The 21,695-nt window shown below is 42.7% G+C and overlaps 1 protein-coding gene across 6 annotated transcripts in view; it reads right to left on the reverse strand.

The window, feature by feature from the left end:
- Positions 1–20,696, reverse strand: part of SHLD1 (shieldin complex subunit 1) — an 85,490-nt gene extending 64,794 nt beyond the window's left edge. For 2 of the 6 annotated variants that reach the window (XR_006891170.1, XM_046679487.1), the window contains exon 1: positions 11,742–11,944. Coding sequence is in view for 5 of the 6 variants with exons in the window: in XM_046679487.1 (XP_046535443.1) it covers positions 11,742–11,793 (52 nt within the window). In the remaining variant the exon portion in view is untranslated. Of the gene's footprint in view, positions 1–11,741; positions 11,945–12,041; positions 12,224–12,467; positions 12,518–14,476; positions 14,588–20,604 lie in introns of those variants that run through there. The other 4 variants (XM_046679486.1, XM_046679484.1, XM_046679485.1 and 1 more) reach the window with 4 other exon arrangements.
- Positions 20,697–21,695: the final 999 nt, after the last annotated feature.

The raw sequence follows: 21,695 nt of genomic DNA on the forward strand, positions 1-21,695 counted from the left end.
CAGTAGACTCAAACCCTGCCCCATAGCGAGAGCTTGCCGGGCACAGCCGGGCTCCAGAGCCAGAGCAGCTGCTTAGGTATTACTGGATAAAAACATGGGATATTATTTTCACCCATTCTCCCCCAAACTTTACTTCTAAAATGGCATTGGCCCATGGGTAACTTTCTCATTTTTAATTTATATTGTGCCTAACATTCCCTAGTATTTTCCAAGATTTCTTTGTAAAAGAAAATTCTAGACAATTATTGACTATATTGTGAAGAACTGGGGCTAAATCTCTTTGCTTGCTTGTTAGTTTTTAGAATTTATTTAAATTTTCTACTCACTTGTATTCTTTTTGTAGGCAGGGAAAAAACTCACAGTGCTATAAAATGTGATAGGAATACGGTTTTCTTAAGAAAATAGCTTTAAAAAGAAGTCTTTAAAACCATAACCATAATCTCATGCACTGTAATTACAGAGATATTTGCCGAAAAAGATAAAGAAACGGGTCTACCAGAAACGTACTTTATTCATGATGGAGAAATGCAGTGATGCCTTTCTGCTCTCGGTAACATTATATCTCCTCACAGATGTTCATTTCTCTGCTGCTTTCTTATCAAGGAAAAAAGCCAGGGGGCTTTAGAATTTGGGCTAGTCTGAAGGCTTTCTAAACGAGAGTCAAACAAATCTGCAAGGCTCATGTAAAAGTATATGCTATTCAACTTAGAAATTTTCTTGTCCTATAGCAGTCATGTGCCACATAACATTTCAGTCAATGACAGATCACATATATGATGGTGGTCCTGTAAGATTAGTACCATACAGCCTAGGTGTGTAATAGGCTGTCCCATCTAGGTTTGTGTAAGTGCACTCTATGATGTTCATACAATGACAAAATCACCTAACCATGCATTTCTCAGAATGTATCCCAATTGTTAAGCGATGCATGACTGTATGCATAAAATCAATCCCCGTATAAATTTGATGATAAAGCTATAGACTGGTGATCTATTTTCAAATATTACAAATTTCACTTATATATGTTTTTCATTTATTCATTCAACTAGCCTTTACGGAGCACCTACTCAGTGCCAGGCACTGTCACCTTATCCTCTGCTCACACAGCAGAGCCTGGGTTTAGAGGGCGGCAGCCGCAGGCATCGTGATTAGACTAGGGAGAGGGCAAAACGTGAACCCTGACAGGCAAGCCTCAGGGAGCCAGGAATGAATTCAAAAGCACGTACCCTTAAAAGTTACGTTCCAATAAGCTGGGTTTTTGTAATTTCAAGCATGTTAGCAAAGCTCAGCTCTATCAAAAACTCCAGGGAGCCTGCAAGTTGGTAGAGGGCAGCCACTCAGCAGACAAAGAGCATGATTTACAATTTCAAAGGCAAAGAACCAAGAATAAGGAGAGTTCCTGGGCCAAATGAGAAAATTTCTTCTGGATAGAAAAAGTTATCAAGGGTTTCATTTATTCCAGCAAACGAAGTTAAAATTCCTGACTTTTCTTCCTTTGGTTTTAACATAAGAAGCTGGATCCTGCCTGGTGGGAGAAATTTAACTGAGAAGGCAATGCCTTTTCTCGGATTAGTCAGCAGGTAGTTAGAGTTCTTCAACGATGGGAAGACGAGAGGTTGGAAGGGGAGCTCAGTAGGCAGTGGACACAATGCTGGTCAAATGACCAGAGTCCTGGTCGCCCCCAAGAGGGTGCTGATATTGAAGATGGTCAGAGTCAGCAAAGTTGGCAGGAAGAAGCTGGCAGAGACCGAAGGAGGTGACTGCAAATAATTAACACTTAATACTTACTACTTACTCATACCTGGATGTCTGCATTTCTTTAGAGTTCTGCCTTTGAAGTCAGCCTGACTCAGATTTGTCTCAGCTTTCCACCATTCTTTGTGTAACATATGAATAGGTAATCTAAGGCTCTATTTCCTCATGGGTAACACGGAGAACATAATAGTATTTCTTCCTTGGGATGGTTGTGAGAATCAGAAGGAACAATGTGTGTAACATGTATAGCACAGTGCCTGGAATGTAAGTGTATGATAAATGATAAACTATTCATCCTTCCATGTTCCCTTAATTATGTATAGTGTTCTTTGTCCTACAAACATATAACAATGAATGACACTAGTGATGGTGTATGTTTACCTATTTTAATCAAGTTATTTTCTCATACTTTAAGAAGACACAGCTGAGCGATGAGTCATGAGTGAATGTCCAGTTGGAGAAGCCCTTGAGAGAGCTCTGGGGTCACGGCTGTGCAGCTGGGCTGAAAAGATAAAGGCTGTAGGTGTGGCTCCAGACAGGAACACAGCCTGTTTTTCAACTCAGTTGGGATATCTTTTCAAAGCAGTAACTGCAGGCAGAGTACACAGAGGTAAACAAGTCTCTTCTTCCAGAGCAAGTGTCCTTGGAACTCCAAAGCGAGGAGCAATGAGAGATGACACAGATGGCAAATAACATTCTTGAGCCTTTATAATTCTACTCTTAAACTACTGCCATCTCTAATGGCCATTTAAAGTTATCTACACTTTAGCAGTCTAAAATAGAGAATTGTATTTTGTTATTTTTTTTAAAAAGGGAGAGAAAAGTCACAGTTAGAAGTTGTCTGTACAGACGGCCACCAAGGAAATAGGAGTTGCCAAGTGTCTATGTGACTTTGGGTGATTTCCTTCATTATGCTGCGGTTCGACTTCCCCTTGTAGAAAATGAGACAACTAGGTGAGCTTGGTGGTTTTCAAACCGATTTTGGGCCCTGAAATCCTTTCTTCCAATGAATGCTTATCTGGAAGCCCACAAGGTAAATAAGCTGATACAGATGAGCAAGAGCGGAGAGTGAGTCCAGGGTCCCCGTAAGCTCACTACCTCCTCCCCATCTTGACCTTGTAGCTCCTAAAGGGCTGCCTGGAGCACAGTTTGAAAACCACAGGCCCAGAGGCTGTAACATTCTCTAACTCTATGGGCCTTAGCCATATACACTCATGTTTTATCCTTCACTGCTTGGGCCACACAATTAGGACACGTTGCTGCCTTCCCACACTGGCAAGCAAAGAGTTCAAAATCCTGTTCTGGACCTGAAAATTGAGTCTAGGCGGCTGAATCTACAGAACTCAATCCCGGAAGTGGTAACAAATACAGAGATACATTGCCATGCAGAATACTCAAACTTTCCAAATAAAACCCATCAAGTTGAATACGTGATATGAAGTTCTAGATTTTGTTCTACGATTTGTCAGAGAACTGGTTCATCAATCTCCTTCTTTCCCTTCCTCACTGTGTCTTAGGTCCAGTTTAGAAGGTGCTAGGTCATTAGCTACTAGGTTGGATATCACTCAATGCATCTATAAAGAAAATGTCTTAAACATCATTTACACGTCTAAAATATGCCTTGAATCCTATTTAAAGTGACAACAACACGTAAAGAATTCCATAATTATTATAGAATTCTATTTTGAGATTTTGGATTTAACAGCTTATAATTTCTTATGGAAATAAAATTTTCTACAATTACAAATAGATACTATATGAATCACAGAAAGAAAAAAAGACATATTTATCTACTCTTAAATATTAAATTCCTTGGATGAAAAGCCTAAATACACAGGTTATATGCAGGCCTTTGAAACTGGGATGTTGACAGACTCCAAAAGAATAGGGAGTATTAAGCTACTATTTACTTTAAACTTAGGGCTGCCTGTAAGCTAGGGCCTTTAATCATCAAAGACTTATTGTGTTTAACACCCAACTTGCTGTACACATTCAACCAATTTCCCCAACAACTGCACCGAGAAGTTCAAGTTTGAGGACAGGGCTGAGGTTTCCCACCTCCATATTGTAACGTCTAAGCAACACCTTTAGAGAAACTCTCTGTCTGGCCTTAGAATGCATCTCGGGGGCTCTGCAGGACAAAGGTGGCTAATGAGCTGTGCCACACAAGCTACCCAGAGTTTATCAAGCCATAGCAGTGCACACAGGACTGCGCCTCCAGCAAACCTTTGTGACTTTGCCATTGAGAGGTTTAACCAACACCATTTGCCACTTCACCAGGCGCTTCCATTCTGCTTACACTATGCTTTCCTTGAGCCCAGTAACAAAGGAGAAAGGAAACAAGTATCTAACAACAAATTGTTGCTATCCATCAACAAGCTGTACTCGGGACTAATTGATGGATTCAATTCAGCAGTTTCTGGAGTGGATTGGAGTTGACCAGGGAGGAGGGAGCACGTTTCAAGAAGGGGAACAATGCAGCTGAGGCATTACGGCCTGACTCAGCACAAAAGCAGGCTCAACAGGAGTGGCAGGCCCGTGTTAATGAATAGTTAGATACCAGCAGGGGCCTGTATTCAGCTGGCATGCACCTGTACAGCCTTGCCAGTTGGTAAAATATTGCAATACTGCTGAATTGGTTGTTAAATATTTTGAACAAATACCCTGAACATCAGATTGCACAGTCCTGAAAATGAGGCACGGGAGCGTTGACTGGCGTTGGCAGGAAAGCGGAAGCGTACGATGACATCTCAAAGGGACAGAAACAGAGAAAGTGGTGGAAACGGTGTTTCGGGAAGACCTTTGTGGCAGTGTGTGTCTTCTGCCTGATCCGACCAGGAAGAGCAGAGGGAGGGAGTTTCGTAATGCTGTGCCTGGCTTAGGTGACAAGTTGTTTGCTCCACCAGCACTTCATGAGAAGTGGCTAGTCGGTCACTTCAGGACAGATGAACTCTGTTTATTTAGACAGATATAGCCCAGCCTCATCTGCTTTTGGGTACCCAGACTGAAATGACCAAGGCTTTGAGGTTTTTCTGACTAATACTCTCAGATTCTTATCAACCCATTCATTTCTTGGGAAGTGCTCTTAAGTCTCATGTCCCTAGGCCCTAATATCCTCCTCCAGGGCATGAACAGTGATAAGGCTGTTGCACATATAAGATAAGGGAGAGAAGTGTCCACTAGGTTTAGCTCCTGGGGACACTCACTCGCATCTGAACCAGGACAGGCTTAGTCAAGTGAGTAATGGGGGCAGAGGTCATGTGCCCGAGAATGAGGCACAACAAGTCCTTCAAAAAGCCTGGCTGGGCAGAGCAGGTCAGTGATAGGCTCCGAGCCAGAGGCAGCTACAAAGTGAAACGGGGAATCCTTTACAAAAGTTAGGCTTAAGCCTGGGTCCACGTCCTTGTAACCTGGCTTTTGCAGTAGTCCCTGCCTAAAACAGATTGTCAAGAGACAATCTTGCCTGCCACTCTTCCAGGATTAGAACTGTGATGCTGACTGCAACCTTGAAGCTGGGACCTTGCCACCCACTGATAAGCCAGCTGTACACTGCCTGCCCCAGCCTGGATTTCTGAGTACTCTCTCTGCATTACCTGTTGCAGGGCAGGGGTATCATCCATTGGTTATTCCATGCCACCACTTGGCGCCCCCTTCCCCTGCCAATTATGTGTCTGGATTTTGACTGGAGGTTTTAACACTGGGGTCATTTGACTGAATCCTAATGGTTAGGTCGTGGCTCCTATTTCAGCCAGCAGCTGGGGAAGCCAGGTCCTAGGTTCACGCTTAGACCTCCATTCCACTGTAAGCAACCTGCCATACTCTGCCAGTTCTTGAAATAGTCAACTGTATTTTGAGCCAAGCACAAGCTACATGAGTGCAGCCAACAGTGAGTGAGTATGAGGGTGGATACAGTCTAATGCCAAGTTACCTTGGATGACTATCCAACTGGAAACCTTTGATTGTAATTCACCAATCCCTCGGAGATCAATTCCTAACAACACCCAAGCAAACAAGCAAACCAAGAACGCAAGTTGCCTTGGGAACTGGATGTGTTAAGGAACTGAGATAGAACGGTAGCCATCAGAACACCAACAGAGATCAATGTAACGGCAGACTGTGTCTCTGAGCAAACAACAGATCCAGAGTTATCAGAACTAGATTAAAATGCAGGGGAAGTCTGCTGCAGGGCTGTGGGGAGAGACCCCATAACGACAGCCAACTACAAATGTGCAGCGAAGGGAAGGAAGCGACATAACTCAAAGTAGAAAATGAAAAACTCGAGCTCCTGGACAGCTTTGAGAACTCCGAGGTGGAAGATGGTCAGACCAGAGCAAATCAGGCTGGGCAGATGGGGCAGGGATTTCCCTCAGAGCGTAGGGTGGGCCACCTCAAGCTGGATGCTCAGTAATGGCCAGACTGCCAGTGACAACCTTTCGTAAATTTACTTTGTAGAAAATCTCTTTCCCACAAAAGGCAGCTCTGGAATGTTTACAAGAAAAGAAATAGCCTTCCGTGCTGTGTAAATTCCTCCTAGTGATATCAGAACGAAGTTCCCTTTGTGGTGGATACACCTGAGCGATTTACTTGCGCTTACATAAACTATCAGATACAGGGCTATTAAAAAAACAGGAGGGCTGTCCTCCACTTGATCCCAGTGTAATCCTTGCTCCCATCATGGCTGGAGGTTATCATTTCACTTAGTTCTTGGGAAGTTCTGGGGGATCTGATTCATGTTTTGTGTGTGTGTATGTGAGGAAGACTGGCCCTGAGCTAACATCTGCTGCCAATCTTCCTCTTTTTGCTTGAGGAATATTATTGCTGAGCTAACATCTGTGCCAATCTTCCTCTATTTTGTATATGGGATGCTGCCACAGCATGGCTTGATGAATGGTATATAGGTCTGTGCCCAGGATCCGGGCCTGTGAACCCTGGGCCGCTGAAGCAGAGAGCACAAACTTAACCACTATGCCACCAGGCTGGACCCTGGTTCATTTTTAAAATAGTCATAATGAGTATTACGAGTAATAAATGCCACAACATACAAAAGTACCATAGAATGACAGAGTGTCCAGCAAAATAAATGTTTTTAAATATTTAAGCCTGAATAAAATAGTATCAAAAACTTAATATATATCCTTCCTAAAATTACACCCTCCCAAACTGAGTTGTTTGCTCTATCAAGCTAACAAACTTGCTGAAATTTATTTCCAGCAGTTGCTTGTCTCACTGGTATCATCCACTTGGCTATTTTCCAGGTAAGGAAAAGTAATTTTTTTCCAATAAAAATATGATTTAAAACACTGCCTTTGGATTCAGCCCTGCTCTGCCATTTATTAAGTGACACTGGGTAAGTTTCCTAACTTCTCCAAGCCTCCATTTTCTCACTGATAAAAGAGGGCTGATTCCCACTTCTCAGGTTTTGTTAAGAATTAAAAGTGGCAATGTTTGTAAAAGTGGAAACACTTATCATGGAGCCCAACACCACCAAACCTGACAGGCAGCCAGCCCTCCATAAATAGGAGTGATCATTACTAATGTATTCTAAGACATTCCCGCATCTAGTTATGCGGAGAAAAATGGCCACACACCAAACCCTCTTTGGGGTAGCATGTGCAAATCAATGTGAGTGTTTTAAACACGTGTTGCGGAGGACAATCAGACATGGCCACAGAGAAGAAATGGGAGAGGAGGCTGGACACTGAGGAATGGCTCCATCTGGAAAGGCCAAGTGGGGGCCGGGGTGGAGAGGAGAGTGTCAGGATGTGTCGGGGTGGGTAACAGAGACAGGATGCCTTTGAGGGACATCACGGAGGCACCTCCCCCAAATCTCTCTTCTACCTGCTCTTGATTCCTGAAATTAAACCACTCTTTTAGGTTAAGGCTATGTATTCTTAAATGAAGACCTTCCTGGAAAAGTTAACATTTGAAGCTACAATCAGTCATTTATCTTTTAGTCTGAGTAAGTTTCAAATTGTTTTTGGAGGGATCTTGATGCATGACACATGAAGGACCTGGGCACCCAGGGATAGGGCAGAGGCCCAAGCAGAGAGAAGAAGAGAAAGTGAGAAGAACTTGGGCTCCAAAGGACACAGGAGTGACTCACCTGTGTGTGGGGCGCACATTACACACCTCTTGTGTTCTATCTTGACAGAAATGACCCAGAGTTTATGCCACTGAACAGCAGTTTACAACTGACTCTGCACACGTTCAATGGCTGACAGTTCCGCCATGTCTCCATCAGTTACACATGGTGACAGAGGAGGCAGAGGAAATCTGCCAATCTCCTCTTCCAACACTGATCATGCTATGGGGCTAAATTCAGGCTTCTACTCCTTAAACATGGAACTTTCCAGTTATCCATAAGCAGCCTTAAGCTATGTGTGTGCATGGGGAAGGAGGAGGAAAATGGAGATGTTCTATGTTGCTATCAATTTCAGCCCTAAATCCATACAGGCATGTCTCTTAATGACATAATAAAAGAAGTTAACATTCACTCATTCATTCGTCATACAAGTATTTATTGAGTACCTGCTCTCCTGGAATTTATATTCCAGTGGGGGAAGACAAATAAATAAATCAAATACACAGAGTGCCTGATACAGCAGTGCTGTGGAGAAGAATAACTCTGGGAAGGATACGAGGCAGTGTTAGCAGGAGCTGGCTCTTAGACAAAGGAGGCAAGGCAAACCTTTAAGGGTGAGGATCTAGGGTAGAGGCCCACGCCTGGTGTGGGAAAGGCCCAGTCCAGTGGGGGCAGGGAGAACGGTAGGAGATGAGGTCAGAGAGACAGCAGGCCCAGAGCCCAGAGGGGCTAGTAAGGACTTTGGCTTTTGCTCTGAGTCAGATGAGAAGTCATAGGAGTTTTGCACCAAGAACATGATCTGATTTATATTTTAAAAGAATCCTTCTCGTGGCTGTGGTGAGAAGGGATTGTAGGAGGATAAGGGCTGATGCTGAAAAAACTAGTTAGGACACTGTAACAATAATCCAGAAGACAGATGATAGTGGTTTAGCCCAGGGTGGTGGCAGTGGAGATGGCAGAAACTGTTTAGGTTCTAGACTTATTCTGAAGGTAGAGTTGACAGGATTTGCTGATGGACTGGATGTGGGGTTTAAGAGAAAGAGAGAAGTTGAGGATGACACCTAGGTTTTTGCTGAACTGAACAGAAGGATGGAAACATTTTTTGAGACGAGAAAGCCTCAAAGAACAGGTATATGTGTGTATATGAAGGGGGAGGGACTGGGGGGGTAGAAGAATTAGGACTTTGGTTTAGGATATATGAAATTTAAGAAGTCTAATAGAAATGTAAGTGATGACGTCAAGTACACAGATGCTCTAAATGTCAAGCTAGAGATCCAAGCTGGAGAGAGAAATTTGGGACTGAACGGCATACTGAGGGCATTTAAGGCTCCAAGACTGGATGTGATCACTTAGGAAGCGAGTGATAACAGAGAAGAGATGTGATGACTCAGCCCTGGGGCTCTCCAACATTAAAAAGCTAGAGAGGCCAGAAGGAACCAGCAAAGGAGACTGAGAACAAATAGACAGCAAAGTGAGAAGAGAACCAAGAGAGGCTATTTCCCAGAAAGCCCAGTGAAGAAAGAATTCAGGGAGAAATTCAACTGTGTAAATGCTGCCGATGGACCAAGAAGGATAAGGCTTAAGATGTGACCACTGGATTTAACAATGTGGAGGTGATCAGTGATCTTGACAACAGCTATTTCCATGGAGTGATGGAGATAGAAGCCAGGTTGGAGGGTTTTAGGAGGAACTTGGAGGAAAGGAATTGGAGACAGTAGGTGTGGATGATTCTGTAGAAGAAAACAGAGAAATGAGACTGTAACTAGAGGGGGATTTGGGGTCCAGGGTGGGCATTTTTTCAAGATAGGAGATATTACAGTGTGTTTATACAATCATGAGAATGGCCAATAGAGGCGGAATCAATGATGCAGGAGATTGCCAGAGTGATGACCTTGAGTAGGGGAGAGCAGATGGGATGTGGCGTGGGAGTGAAGGAACCAGGAGGGAAGGAAGCTGCTGGATGTGGAGTGTGAGTGCGTCATCATTCTCTTCTGATTGTTTTTGTTTTCTTGATGGAAGAGGAGACAAGATTATCAGCTGAGACAGAGGTTGCCAAGGAGGTAATGGAGGTTTGCAAAGAGAGAAGATACAACACAGTCATCCAGGAGGGAGGGAGAGTGAATGCACTAGGAAAATGCTGTGCGATGGATGGGCAGCACGAAGGGTTCACTAGAGGAGGGAGCTCGTGAATTTAAAGGGAGCCTGGTCAGTGCGTTGGTGTGTTGAGTGGCCCAGGTGGACCGACCCATGAAGAGGTGGATTTCCAAGAGCCAACCATGTGCCAGGCACTGTGCCTCATACACATTCATCCTCGTTATCACTCCCCCACAACAAGGTGGGTGTTACTATCTCCATTTTACAAATGAGAAAACCAACGCAGAGAGGCGAAGTGACTCGCCCAAGGTCAAACCACTAAAAGAAGCAGAACCAGAATTCAAACCACAGTCTGGCCCAGCAGCAACACTGCCAATACCATGCAAAATGGTTGTCTTAGCATTTGAGTGCTCCTTCTCATGTTGAGATATTTATAAGGCTTTCCAAAAGAACTTTTTTTGCATGAAATCTCTAGATTTTTAACAAATACTCCAACATAAATATTTCAACTTGCTTCTTGTTTTTACAACTGTCAACTCAATTCAAATTAACGACAGCTGCTGTCCTATGGACTATTCACCCAATAGGCAAGAAAAAATAAAAACTGAGTCCACACTGAATTCTCTGGAAGAACAGAACCATCGCCCTGAAGTATTTCAACAGGCTGACACTTCTAAAGTCCTGTTCACCCATTCACTTGTTCCAGCAAATGCTGCGATAACCAGAGACAAGGACCCAAATCAGTCTGAGGGGTGGAAAGTAATGCAGAGGCAGCAGGACAGGAGGGGGAAGATGGAAGGTTAAACAAACTAAGATTTTGAGTCTAGAAAGGAAAAGGATAAAGAAGGATCTAATTCTTGGTCAGGAACTAAATTAAACAGGAGGTTGACTGATCTGATTACTCTGTGTCCTGAAAATGAGAACAGAATCATAAGGGCATTTAGAAGTATTTTGTTTCATAGAATTCTCAAAGACAATGACTGGGACACACCCTACTTACTGCCAACACTGCATTCATCATCATTAAGGCCTACATTTCTTAGTACTTGAGTTCTCTAAAAATACATATTTGGGGGCCGGCCCAGTGATGCAGCGGTTAAGTTCGCACATTCCGCTTCTCGCCGGCCCAGGGTTCACCAGTTCGGATCCCAGGTGCAGACATGGCACCACTTGGCAAAAGCCATGCCGTAGTAGGCGTCCCACATATAAAGTAGAGGAAGATGGGCATGGATGATAGCTCAGGGCTAATCTTCCTCAAAAAAAATAATTAATTAATTTAAAAAATACATATTTGGATTTTTTAATATTAGTAATAAAAACAACACAAATACAACAACACAAATAATACACACAAAAATAACTGGCTGAGCGCCCATGTATGGCAAACACCACAACAGGTACTTTACATTGTTCCCTGAGTTAACTCTAACTCCATGAGGCAAGCATTCCAATCATCACTTTGTAGACGATTCTGGAGCTCAGAGAGCTTAAGAGACAAGCCCCGAGTCACACAACCAGTAAGTGGGAGAGCTGTGAGTCAGGTCCGTGGACCTCTAGGTCTGGACTGGACAATGACAGGGAACAGGTGGGCTTTAGAACCAGAGATGGTCACTAACCATGTCAAGGAGTTATCATTAAGCTCAAATAATAGACTGTTTGGCAACTCAGTCAGGGAAACTTGTAGAAAAGCTCTTACCTGAATGCAGAGTGTACTTCACAAGAGGAATACTAAAGTCCCTATTACTATTACCTGTAACACATAACAGGCCCACATGGTTATTTTCCCAAGTTTTAAAAACATAAAACATACCAATTCCACTCTCTCCCTGCTGAACCAATCGTTTCCCTGTCTCTGAATGCATTTGGATGGAGATCAGAAAGGGACTCAGACAAAAAAGGCCTCCAGGAAACAGCTCCTTGTTGTGGTCACACCAGCGAAGCTGTCCTTTGATGTCTCTCCCCACACTGCAAATAAGACGTTTGTCTACCTGAGACAATGAATCACTCCTTAGAGGTCTGCTATTAGAAGAAAGAGAAACAAACTATCACATACCTGTCTATGTTAGGGGATTTTTTTTAATATTAGTTAGTTTTAAACTTTGCTTCTTACCTGGATCCACATCAGAAGAGCAAGGAGTAGAAAGGGCTTCCACAGAACTAAAAGCCTCGCTGTTGGGCTCTTGGCCAGGTCTCTGCAGCACGTAATCTCTTAAGTCACAAGCTGACGGCAGGTCCAAAGCACTGCTCTCCTCTGACAGGCTGCCTGGAGTGGCTTCGCCGGCCGCCATAGTCCTGCCACAGGAAAAAAAAAAAAAAACAATTCAATACAAGAGGCTCTGCCTAAGAGGAGCCTCCATCAGAGTCACCACTTGAAAGACTGAAGTCCCAGCATCTTAAGGACCAAACAGTAGAAACAATCATTTCCCTTCCCCTGTTATTGTCGGTCTTCCTTGTCCTTCCTTCAGAACTAGTATTTGTTTACTGTGTTTCTTTATCATGAGAAACAAATACTCTCAGCACAGAAAGAAACCATTACTGATTTCAGCTGGGAAAAAAGCTCCACATCGGCGGGGCGGGGGAGGGGAGCCAGCCCAGCGGCGCAGCGGGTAAGTTCACACGTTCTGCTTTGGCGGCCCAGAGTTCGCCAGTTTGGATCCTGGGTGTGGACCTATGCACTGCTTGTCAAGCCACATATAAAGCAGAGGAAGATGGGCACAGATGTTAGCTCAGGGCCAGTCTTCCTCAAAAAAAAGCTACATGTCTGACATGAGAAAGGTTCAATCATAGAACTCCCACTCGATGAAAAATGCAGCATTAGAATTCCAGGGCTACAAGAATATTCAGTGAGAAAGGAATCTATTCATGACAATATTAAATAGAAAAATATTTTAAAATCATAAGTCGAGTTTGATCCACATTTCATAAAATAAAACATGTGTGGGATGTGTGTGTACGTGAAATAGATGGATCTATAGCTAGAAAAAACCAGTCTGGAAGGCTAGATCCCAAAATCAATTTCAGGGGTTATGTGGGTAGTGAGATGACAGGTGATTTGCATTGTCCTCCTTGCATACTCAAACATGCACTCAGTCAGTTATGTAACATGCCAGGCCCCATGCCAGGTGCTGGGGATACAAAGGTGAACATGAGAGACCTTTCCCCGACATTGCTCACCGTTTGGGGTGATCCAAACACAGAGACCTATCCTGTTAACACAATGACAAGGCAGCAAGGAGCCCAGACAGGGGCAGTGGGCTTTCTGGAGGAGGTTATCCCCAAGCACGGGGCAGGCCAGGCCATGGCCCAGGGCCAGCATGAAGACCAGAAGAACCAGTTTGGGCAACCACAAGTGGCATGGGGTGTCAGGAGTTTGAAGTGAGAGCCAAGGAACTGTCACACACTGGGTAAGTGGGGAGGGACAAACCCTGGAGTCTTGGCTGGATGGCCGTGGGGCCCTCTCCTCTTCCTGCGCAAGCTCTGGGAAGGACAGCAGGGCCTGGCTGCTATCAGCAACTTGATACACAAACTCTCTAGCTGAGCTCTGGAGACTGCGACGTGGCTTACTGGGTTCAGGGTTTGGACATTTCCTGTTAAAAAGCAGGGGCGTTCCTCACCCCTCCTGGGTCTCTGTCTACCTGCGGGGCCTAAGTTCTCTACCAGAGGGCTCTCTGCAATGCACCCAGCCCTGCCCACCTCTCTACAAAATAACTGTGGACCTGGGGAGACCCTGGATCCTCTGCTACTCTCTGCTTCATAAGGTGTTGTCATCAATAAATCTTATTATAGCCAACGCCACATGTCATGTGTGCCATGGGCCACCACACACCATGCAGAGGAGTTACATGGTCAGATCTTCAGATGTGGCAGCTGGATAGCATGTAGGTTTGTAGGGCCTGAGCCTGGTGGCAGGCAATCTCAGAAGCAACAGGAATTCATTCACTGCAGTGGTCCAGGTGAGAGAGGAAGAGCTTGTGAATGAGAGCATGGCACTATGGGTCAAAAGTAGGGGGCAGATTAAGAACATACTTAGGAGGGAAATGAGAGTAGAACTTAAGTGAATAGACAAAGGGGTTAAAGAGGAACTGAGAGTCGAGGAGCGGCAGCTTCAGCGGTTGGCTGTATTACTCACTGTTAGAAAAGACAGAAGAAGGAATAGGGTTGGAAGGAGGAAGTATTTCAAATTATGGCATACTTCTAGCTGTTAAAATGACAATTAGAACTTGAAAGATCTCAAAGACATATGTTTGAATGAAAGAGGCAATTTCAGAATAAAATGATCAATATAATAATAAGAGTAATTAACATTTATTGAGTGCTTGTTGGACGCCAGGCCTTGTGCTAAGAGCTTCATCTGCAACAGCCCTAGGAGGCAGGGAATCCTACTATTACCCTCATTTACAGTCAGACAGTCAGACTTAGACACAGAGACGTAGCGTAACTTGCCCAAGGAAAGCCATCTAGAAAGTACCAAGCTGGGACGAACCCAGCTCCAAGACTTCCCAGCCTCCCGCATCTGCACAGCCTCCATGCTGCCGCCCAAACTACCTGATCAGGCAAAGACAGGAAGTGTATAAAAACAAATCAACAGAGAGGCCTGGTGAGATCCTTCTTGTTTGAGGACACCCAGTCACACGCTCTTGCGGACATTTGCTCAGAGTCAGCCAAGATGTCAGATGATTGCTTCTGAAAGGAGTGGAGTGATCAAGGTTCCCAAAGAAGCAAGAACATCCTGTCTTTTCACACATGCTATATTAGCCAACCAAGCCTGGGGTTTCAGCAACCACCTCCACCGCAGGCATCTGCCGTTTCTCCTCCCATCCTGTTACCACACACTGCTCGGAGGCTTCTGGAAGGGAACACACAGGTCAGCAAATGACACTGGCATATCCTGCCTGCCTGGAAAGGTGCCTTGAAATCAACCATCAATCAAGGGTGTCCTTAGTGATCCAAAATGAAAGGAATCCTTTTTGAAAACAAATAGCACATTGATCTGCTATCTGTCCCTTCTTTTAGGATCACTTATATTAAGTGACAAATCCATTCCAAACCAGGCATTCGACCTAAAAGGGAAAAAATGCCTACTGAAAGGCAGATTCCTTTATATTATAAAATAAGTATCTGTGCGTGTGAAACACATTATTTGGGATCCAGCAAGTGTGTACAGGAGAAAGAGAGTACTAGGGACAGATGAGACCCTTCTCATGGTCTGAAACCACCTCGGCTGGCAAGTGGAATGCAAACGTTATCCCTTGCCCCAAAACTTTCGATATGTGGTTCAACTTCCTTCTCCAGAACTGGTTTAATGACACAATCTAAAGATTGTTTTCCAAGACCGGAGAGTACAGGATGCCCTGGGGTTGCAGGCACAAGTCTCTAAGTACACAGACACCTGCGTACCAAGAGAAGCAGCCATTCCTCTACCCCACAGTCTTACAGACCTACACATACAAGCACTCAGGGTCCATGTCAAAGAAGTAGTTTAACTTCATTTACTTTTTTTCAATTAAATCTCTTTCCTTCCAATATTTTACATGAAAAATTTCAAACATAAAGAAAAGTGGAGGGCCGGCCCCGTGGCTGAGTGGCTAAAGTTCTCCACTTCAGCTGCCCGAGTTCAGAGGTTTAGATCCTGGGCATGGACCTGCTCCACTCATCAGCCATGCTGTGGAGGCATCCCACATACAAAAAATAGAGGGAGATACACAGATGTTAACTCAGGATGAATCTTCCTCACCAAAAAAAATGAAAAGAAAAGAAAAGTGGAAAGAATTATATAATAAACATCCATATAGCTACTGCCTAGATTTCATAATTAACATTTTACTATGATTTTATCAGATAACCATCTATCCAACTCTCTACCCATCTATCAATTTATCTTATTTTTATACATATTTCCATTTAAATTTTAATTTAATGAAACCTCCTGAGCTGGGGTGTGATAAGATCAGTTTGCCTTTTCAAACACTCACTCTGTTAGGCGAATGAAGCATGAGGCAGAGGAGGTTAACCACGAAGCAGGGAACACAGCCAGGAAGCTCGACAGAAATGTCTGGAGAGGTGCAGGGTCTCTGGAGTTGGAGAGACCCAGGTTTGAACCCCTGCTATCACTTTTTAGTTGTGTCACCTTGGGCAAGTCACTTAACCTCAGTTTCCTCATCTATAAAAATGGCTTGATAACAGTACTTACCTCACAGGGTTGTCATAGGAATTATATGAAATTAATGCAAATAAAATACTTACTCCAGGATCCATGCTCGATAATGTCAAGCTCCAATAAGTAAAATAGTAAGAAATAAAAAACACATTACGGGCTCCTATCTTCCCAGCCTACCTCCAGTACATGTGCCTCTCTATTTCCCATCTGGTAGCCATCTTGCTTCGTTCATCCCTACCTAGTTCACAATCTTGTTAATACCCTTCCCTGCCCATTCTGTCTTTTTATCACACCCCTTTGGCAAAACCCCAGCCTGGATGAACTCAACTATCTATCCACTCTCCATGTGCTGGACATGAGAGTCACATAACAGCAAACTGTTTCACTCTAAATGAATGAGCACCAGCCTAGAATGGGCTATCTGACCAAATGAATCCTGAGATGTCTATATCATAACTCCCTCTCCCCCTCCCCTTGACTCTTTCATGTTTTATCCACTCTTCTTCAACTCAGACCCACCCCATCACTCACACACCTTCCTCTTTCCAACACATCATCTCACTTGCTAATGGACAAAGGAAACAGAATCCAGCAGAGAGAAACTTCTCCAACTCCCCTATCAAACATAGCAAAGGCTCCCACATCTGCACACTGGTTCACCTCTCTTCACCTCTCCTTACAACAGAGGAGTTGTCGCTCCTGCGGCAAAGGCCAAACCCTCCACCTGGGCTTTAGATCCCACTCTCTGGACCTTTCTGGAAGCCTTCAGCTTCTCTCGCTTCTGCTCCACCAGACCTTCACTTAGGCTTTTCAATATGCCCAAATTGCTCCCATTTTTCAACAAAACTTGGTGTGTAAGAGAATGTCTTTGTTCTCTGTAAATGCTACTCAAATATTTAGTGGTAGGGGGATATGATGTCTGCAACATACTAAAAATGTGTGTGTATATATATATGTGTATACACACACATTATACAGAAAACATATATATATATATATATATACACACACATGAGAGAATGTTAAAGTAAATGTATGAGGCAAGGGTAGACAATTGGTGAATATGGAAAATGTTATTTGGGAGTTTCTTGTACTAGTCTCGTAATTTTTTGAAGGTATAAAATTATATCAATATAAAATTTCTCAATAAAGAAAAAAAAAAAAGCAAAAGGAAAACCTTTAACACCTTCCCTCCTCACGGCCAGTCTCCAGTTCCCTCTACAAACATTTCCTCAGCTCCACCAGCTCCATCACCCTACCATAGAACTTCTAAAAACTCCTTCTTCTGACATTCTTTCTTCGCTTTTCGGGAAGTCACTCTCCTGCTTGTCCTCCCATCTTTTTGCCTTTGTTCCTTCCTGCCTGCTGCTCGCCCTCCATCTCCAAATGGACTTCCTCAAGGCTTAGCCCAAGGCTCTCTCCTCTTCTTTCCTCCTCTGCGACATCAATTATTGCCCAGAAATTCCTGTCTAGCCCAAATCTCCCAACATCAGGTCCCCTTGCTTTCCATGCTTCAGGCATAATGGTTTTCCTTCAGGTTCTCCAAAAAGCCCTGCTGCCTCCCACTGCACTTGTCTTTCCCTCTCTTGGATAACTCTTCTAAAAAAATGGAAGGGGAGGGAACACTTCCCAATTTGCTCTATGAGCCCAGTATTATTCTGACATTAAAACCAGAAAAAGACATCACAAGAAAACTACAGACCAATATTATGAATACAGAAATCCTTGACAAAATACTAGCAAACTGAACCCAGCAACATATAAAAAGGATTATACTTCATGACCAAGTGGAACTTATCCCAGGAATGCAAAGTGGTCTTAACGTCAGAAAATCAATCAATGTAATACGCTATATTAGAACAAAGGACAAAAACAACACACACACACACACACATACACACACAAGCATTTGACAAAGTCAAACATTCATTTATAATCAAAACACACAACAAACTAGGAATAGAAAGGAACTTCCTCACTTTGATAAAGGGCATTTTTTTTAAAACCTATAGCTAGCATCATATTTGAGGTGAAAGACTGAAGGCTTTCCCCCTAAGATCAGGACAAGATAATGACATCTGCTCTAACCACTTCGATTCGACATCGTGCTGGAGGTTTTAGTCAGCACAATTTAGGCAAGAAAATAAAATAAAAGGCTTCCATATTGGAAAGAGACAAGTAAAACTATTTCTATTAGCAGAAGACATGATTTCATGTATAGAAAATCCTAAGGAATCCACTTAAAAAACCAGTAGAACAATTAAACAAGTTAAACAAGGTTGCAGAATACAAGATCAATAAGTAAAACCATATAGAAATGATTTTACACTAGCAATAAATATTTATGTATATTATATAATAATAAATATATTATACACATTTACAAATAGTATTTATAAATATTGTGTAAATATTTATATACACTAGCAATAAATACTTAAATTGAAATTAGGAACATAATGCCATTTATAATAGCATCAAAAAGAATAAAATGCTTAGGAATACATTTAATAAAAAATGTGTAGGGGGCCAGCCCCATGGCCTAGAGGTTAAGTTCAATGTGCTCTGCTTCTGTGGCCTGGGTTTAGTTCCTGGACATGAACTTACACCACTTGTTGGTGGCTATGCTGTGGCAGCAACCCACATACAAAATAGGGGAAGACTGGCACAGATGTTAGCTCAGGGCGAACTGTCCTCAGCAAAAAAAAAAAAAAAGCGTAGGGCGTGGACACTGAAAACTACAAAAAAAATGTTGAAAGAAACTGAAGATCTAAAGGAATGGAAACACATCCTATGTTCACAGAATGGAAGACAATTTTTTAAGATGGCAATATTGATCTACAGATCATTGTAATTCTTATCAAAATCTCAATTGGCTTTTCTTTTTTTGCAGATACTCGACTAAACTGTTTCCAAAATTCATATGGAAATGCGAGGGACCCAGAGTAGCCAAAACAATGTTGAAAAAGAACAAAAGATAGAACACTTATACTTTCCAAATTCAAAACTTCCTACAAAGCCACAGTAATCAAGACTCTGTAGTACTGGCAAAAGGATAGACACATAGATCAATGGAATAGAACTGAGAGGCCAGAAGTAAAACCTTACATTTATGATCAATTGATTTTCCACAGGGTGCCAAGACAATTGCACAGAGGAAAGACAGTCTTTTCAACTCTGAGACAACTGGACATCCACATTCAAAAATGTAAAATGGTGCAGGCACACTGGAAAACAGTTTGGCAGTTACCCAAAAGGTTAAACACAGTTACACTTTGACCAGGCAATCCACTCCTAGGCATATATGCTCAAGAGAAATAAAAACATATGTCCACACAAACTTTACACAAATGCTCATAGCAGCTTTATTCATAATAGACAAAAAATGGAAACAATCCAAATGTCCATCAACTGCTGAATGGATGAATAAAATGTGATATATACATACACGGAATATTTTTCAGCAATAAAGGAAAGAAGTTCTAATACATGCTACAACAAGGATAAACTTTGAAAACATTATACTTAGTGAAAGAAGCTGGTGCTAAAAAACAAAACAACAGGCCCCAAATGGAGTTGCTTATACCAAACCCCACAACTGAGACCTAACTTAATCACAGTTTGGGCTCTCCCAGAAACAGAATCTTAAACCAATCAATCAACAATCACCTGATTAGAACTAGTTAGGTAACCCGCCTGACAGACCCCTGCTATTCACTAAAGGAAAGTAACCTCGCAATAACCAACCCAATTTTTGGCCTAGTATAACTTCTTTGTTCCTGCTCCTTTCTGCCTATAAAAATCTTTCATTTGTACAGTGCCTCTGAGCTCCTTTCTGTCTACTAGACTGGATGCTACCTGATTAGAAGGGATTTTTGCTAAAATAAACTCCTAAAACTTTTAATATATCTCACTTTATCTTTTAACACCAGTCAAGACAGACCACATATTTTATGACTCCATTTATATCAAATGTCCAAATTGACAGATCTATAGTAGATTAGTAGACTAGATAAGTAAACCAGTAATTGCCTAGGACTGGGAGGTCATGGTGAATGGAGAGCGACTGCTAATGGGTACAGGGTTTTTCTTTGGGGTGATGATAACTAGACTACGGAGATGAATGCACAATTCTGGGAATATATGAAAAGCCACTGAGTTTTACATTTTAAATAGATGAATATTATGGTATGTGAATTATATCTCACCAGAGCTGTTTAAATGGAAGAAAAAGATTCGAAGCTCATTCAGACATACTGCCTGCAAATTCCAAGGATTCCCCAAAGCAGAGGCTGCTGAGGCAGCCAAGGCCATATATTGGGGGGGTGGGGGAAGGGAAGGGGGTATGAGGGCGGGAAAGTGGGAATGCACCAGGGGAAGCCTCCATAACTTCCCAACTGTGAGACAACGATCTGATACGTTGCTGAAATGCCCTCCCTACTTCCAAACCAAAGGCACTCCTGAGTCGACAGAGACAACTGGCCGAGAAAACTCGGCAGCTGCCAATTACACTCACCGCCCCGCGAAAGCAGCGCCCCGGAATCCGGAAGCGGAAGCGCAAGTGCCATATTTGTTATGGGAAAGGCGAGGTATGAAAAGAAGTCATCGGAACCATCTTTGCTGAGGTCAGGCAAGGGCAATGGAAGGTAGTCGCGGCCATGTTGACTGAGGGCATTTGCGCGGCCGTCGAAGCTTTTCGCACATGGCTAGTTTGGGCGATTCCTACAGGAGGCCTGTGGGAAAATGCGCTTGGTGGACACTAACTGAAACAGGAAAAATATTGAAAAAATTTTTTTAAATGTAAATGTCTACATTTAAAAAACCATAGAAAGTAGACAGATATATTAACAGAAAGAATGACAATATTTTACTGTGTTGCGTGCAGGTAGCTGTACACAACTGCCAGAATTGCAGGTCCAAAGAAAAGAGACTGAGGGTTATTGTCCCATCTCTCTGTCTTCTTGAAAGAGTCTCATACACTCACAGCCACCTATGAGGAGGATTGGGAGAGGTCCCTATAAATTAGGAGTTCTGGACTTGAGATGAATATTTTAAATAATACTAGCTGAGGTTTGGCCAACTACATGCCAGATACTGTGAGCTTAAGACACCCTGGGAGATGTAGTGACCTTTTGGAGGCCAATTTAAAGGTACAATTAGAAGTAAAACTAACTTTCTTTCACATTCAGACAAACCTAACACAGCAACTGTAAGTTTCGTTTTCTCTTCCAGCATTGTGCATTGCTTATCAAAGTGTATAATTTTGATTTTCACCTTTTTTCATGTCATATATCTCATAAAAACACTCTTTCAGAGTAATTTGATAGATTCTGATTAGAAAAAGTCTAGAATGACATTAAGTTACTTTCCTATTTGTTTCAGAAAATGACAAACTCAAATATAATTGAATAAAATTATCTGGATTATTATGCAACTAATAAAAATGATAAAAGATATAGCAAAAGAAAATACCAGATCATGCATTGCATTCTCAGTTTTCTTATCTCCTTGGTTCCCTTTCATCCCCATTTCTCAATCTTTCTGTGTATTTCTTGGCAGTGACATTTTTGAAGAGTACAAGTCAGTTATTTTGTAGACTGTCCCTCA

Source organism: Equus quagga, chromosome 12, assembly GCF_021613505.1.
Source record: "Equus quagga isolate Etosha38 chromosome 12, UCLA_HA_Equagga_1.0, whole genome shotgun sequence".
NCBI classification, from domain to species: domain Eukaryota; kingdom Metazoa; phylum Chordata; class Mammalia; order Perissodactyla; family Equidae; genus Equus; species Equus quagga.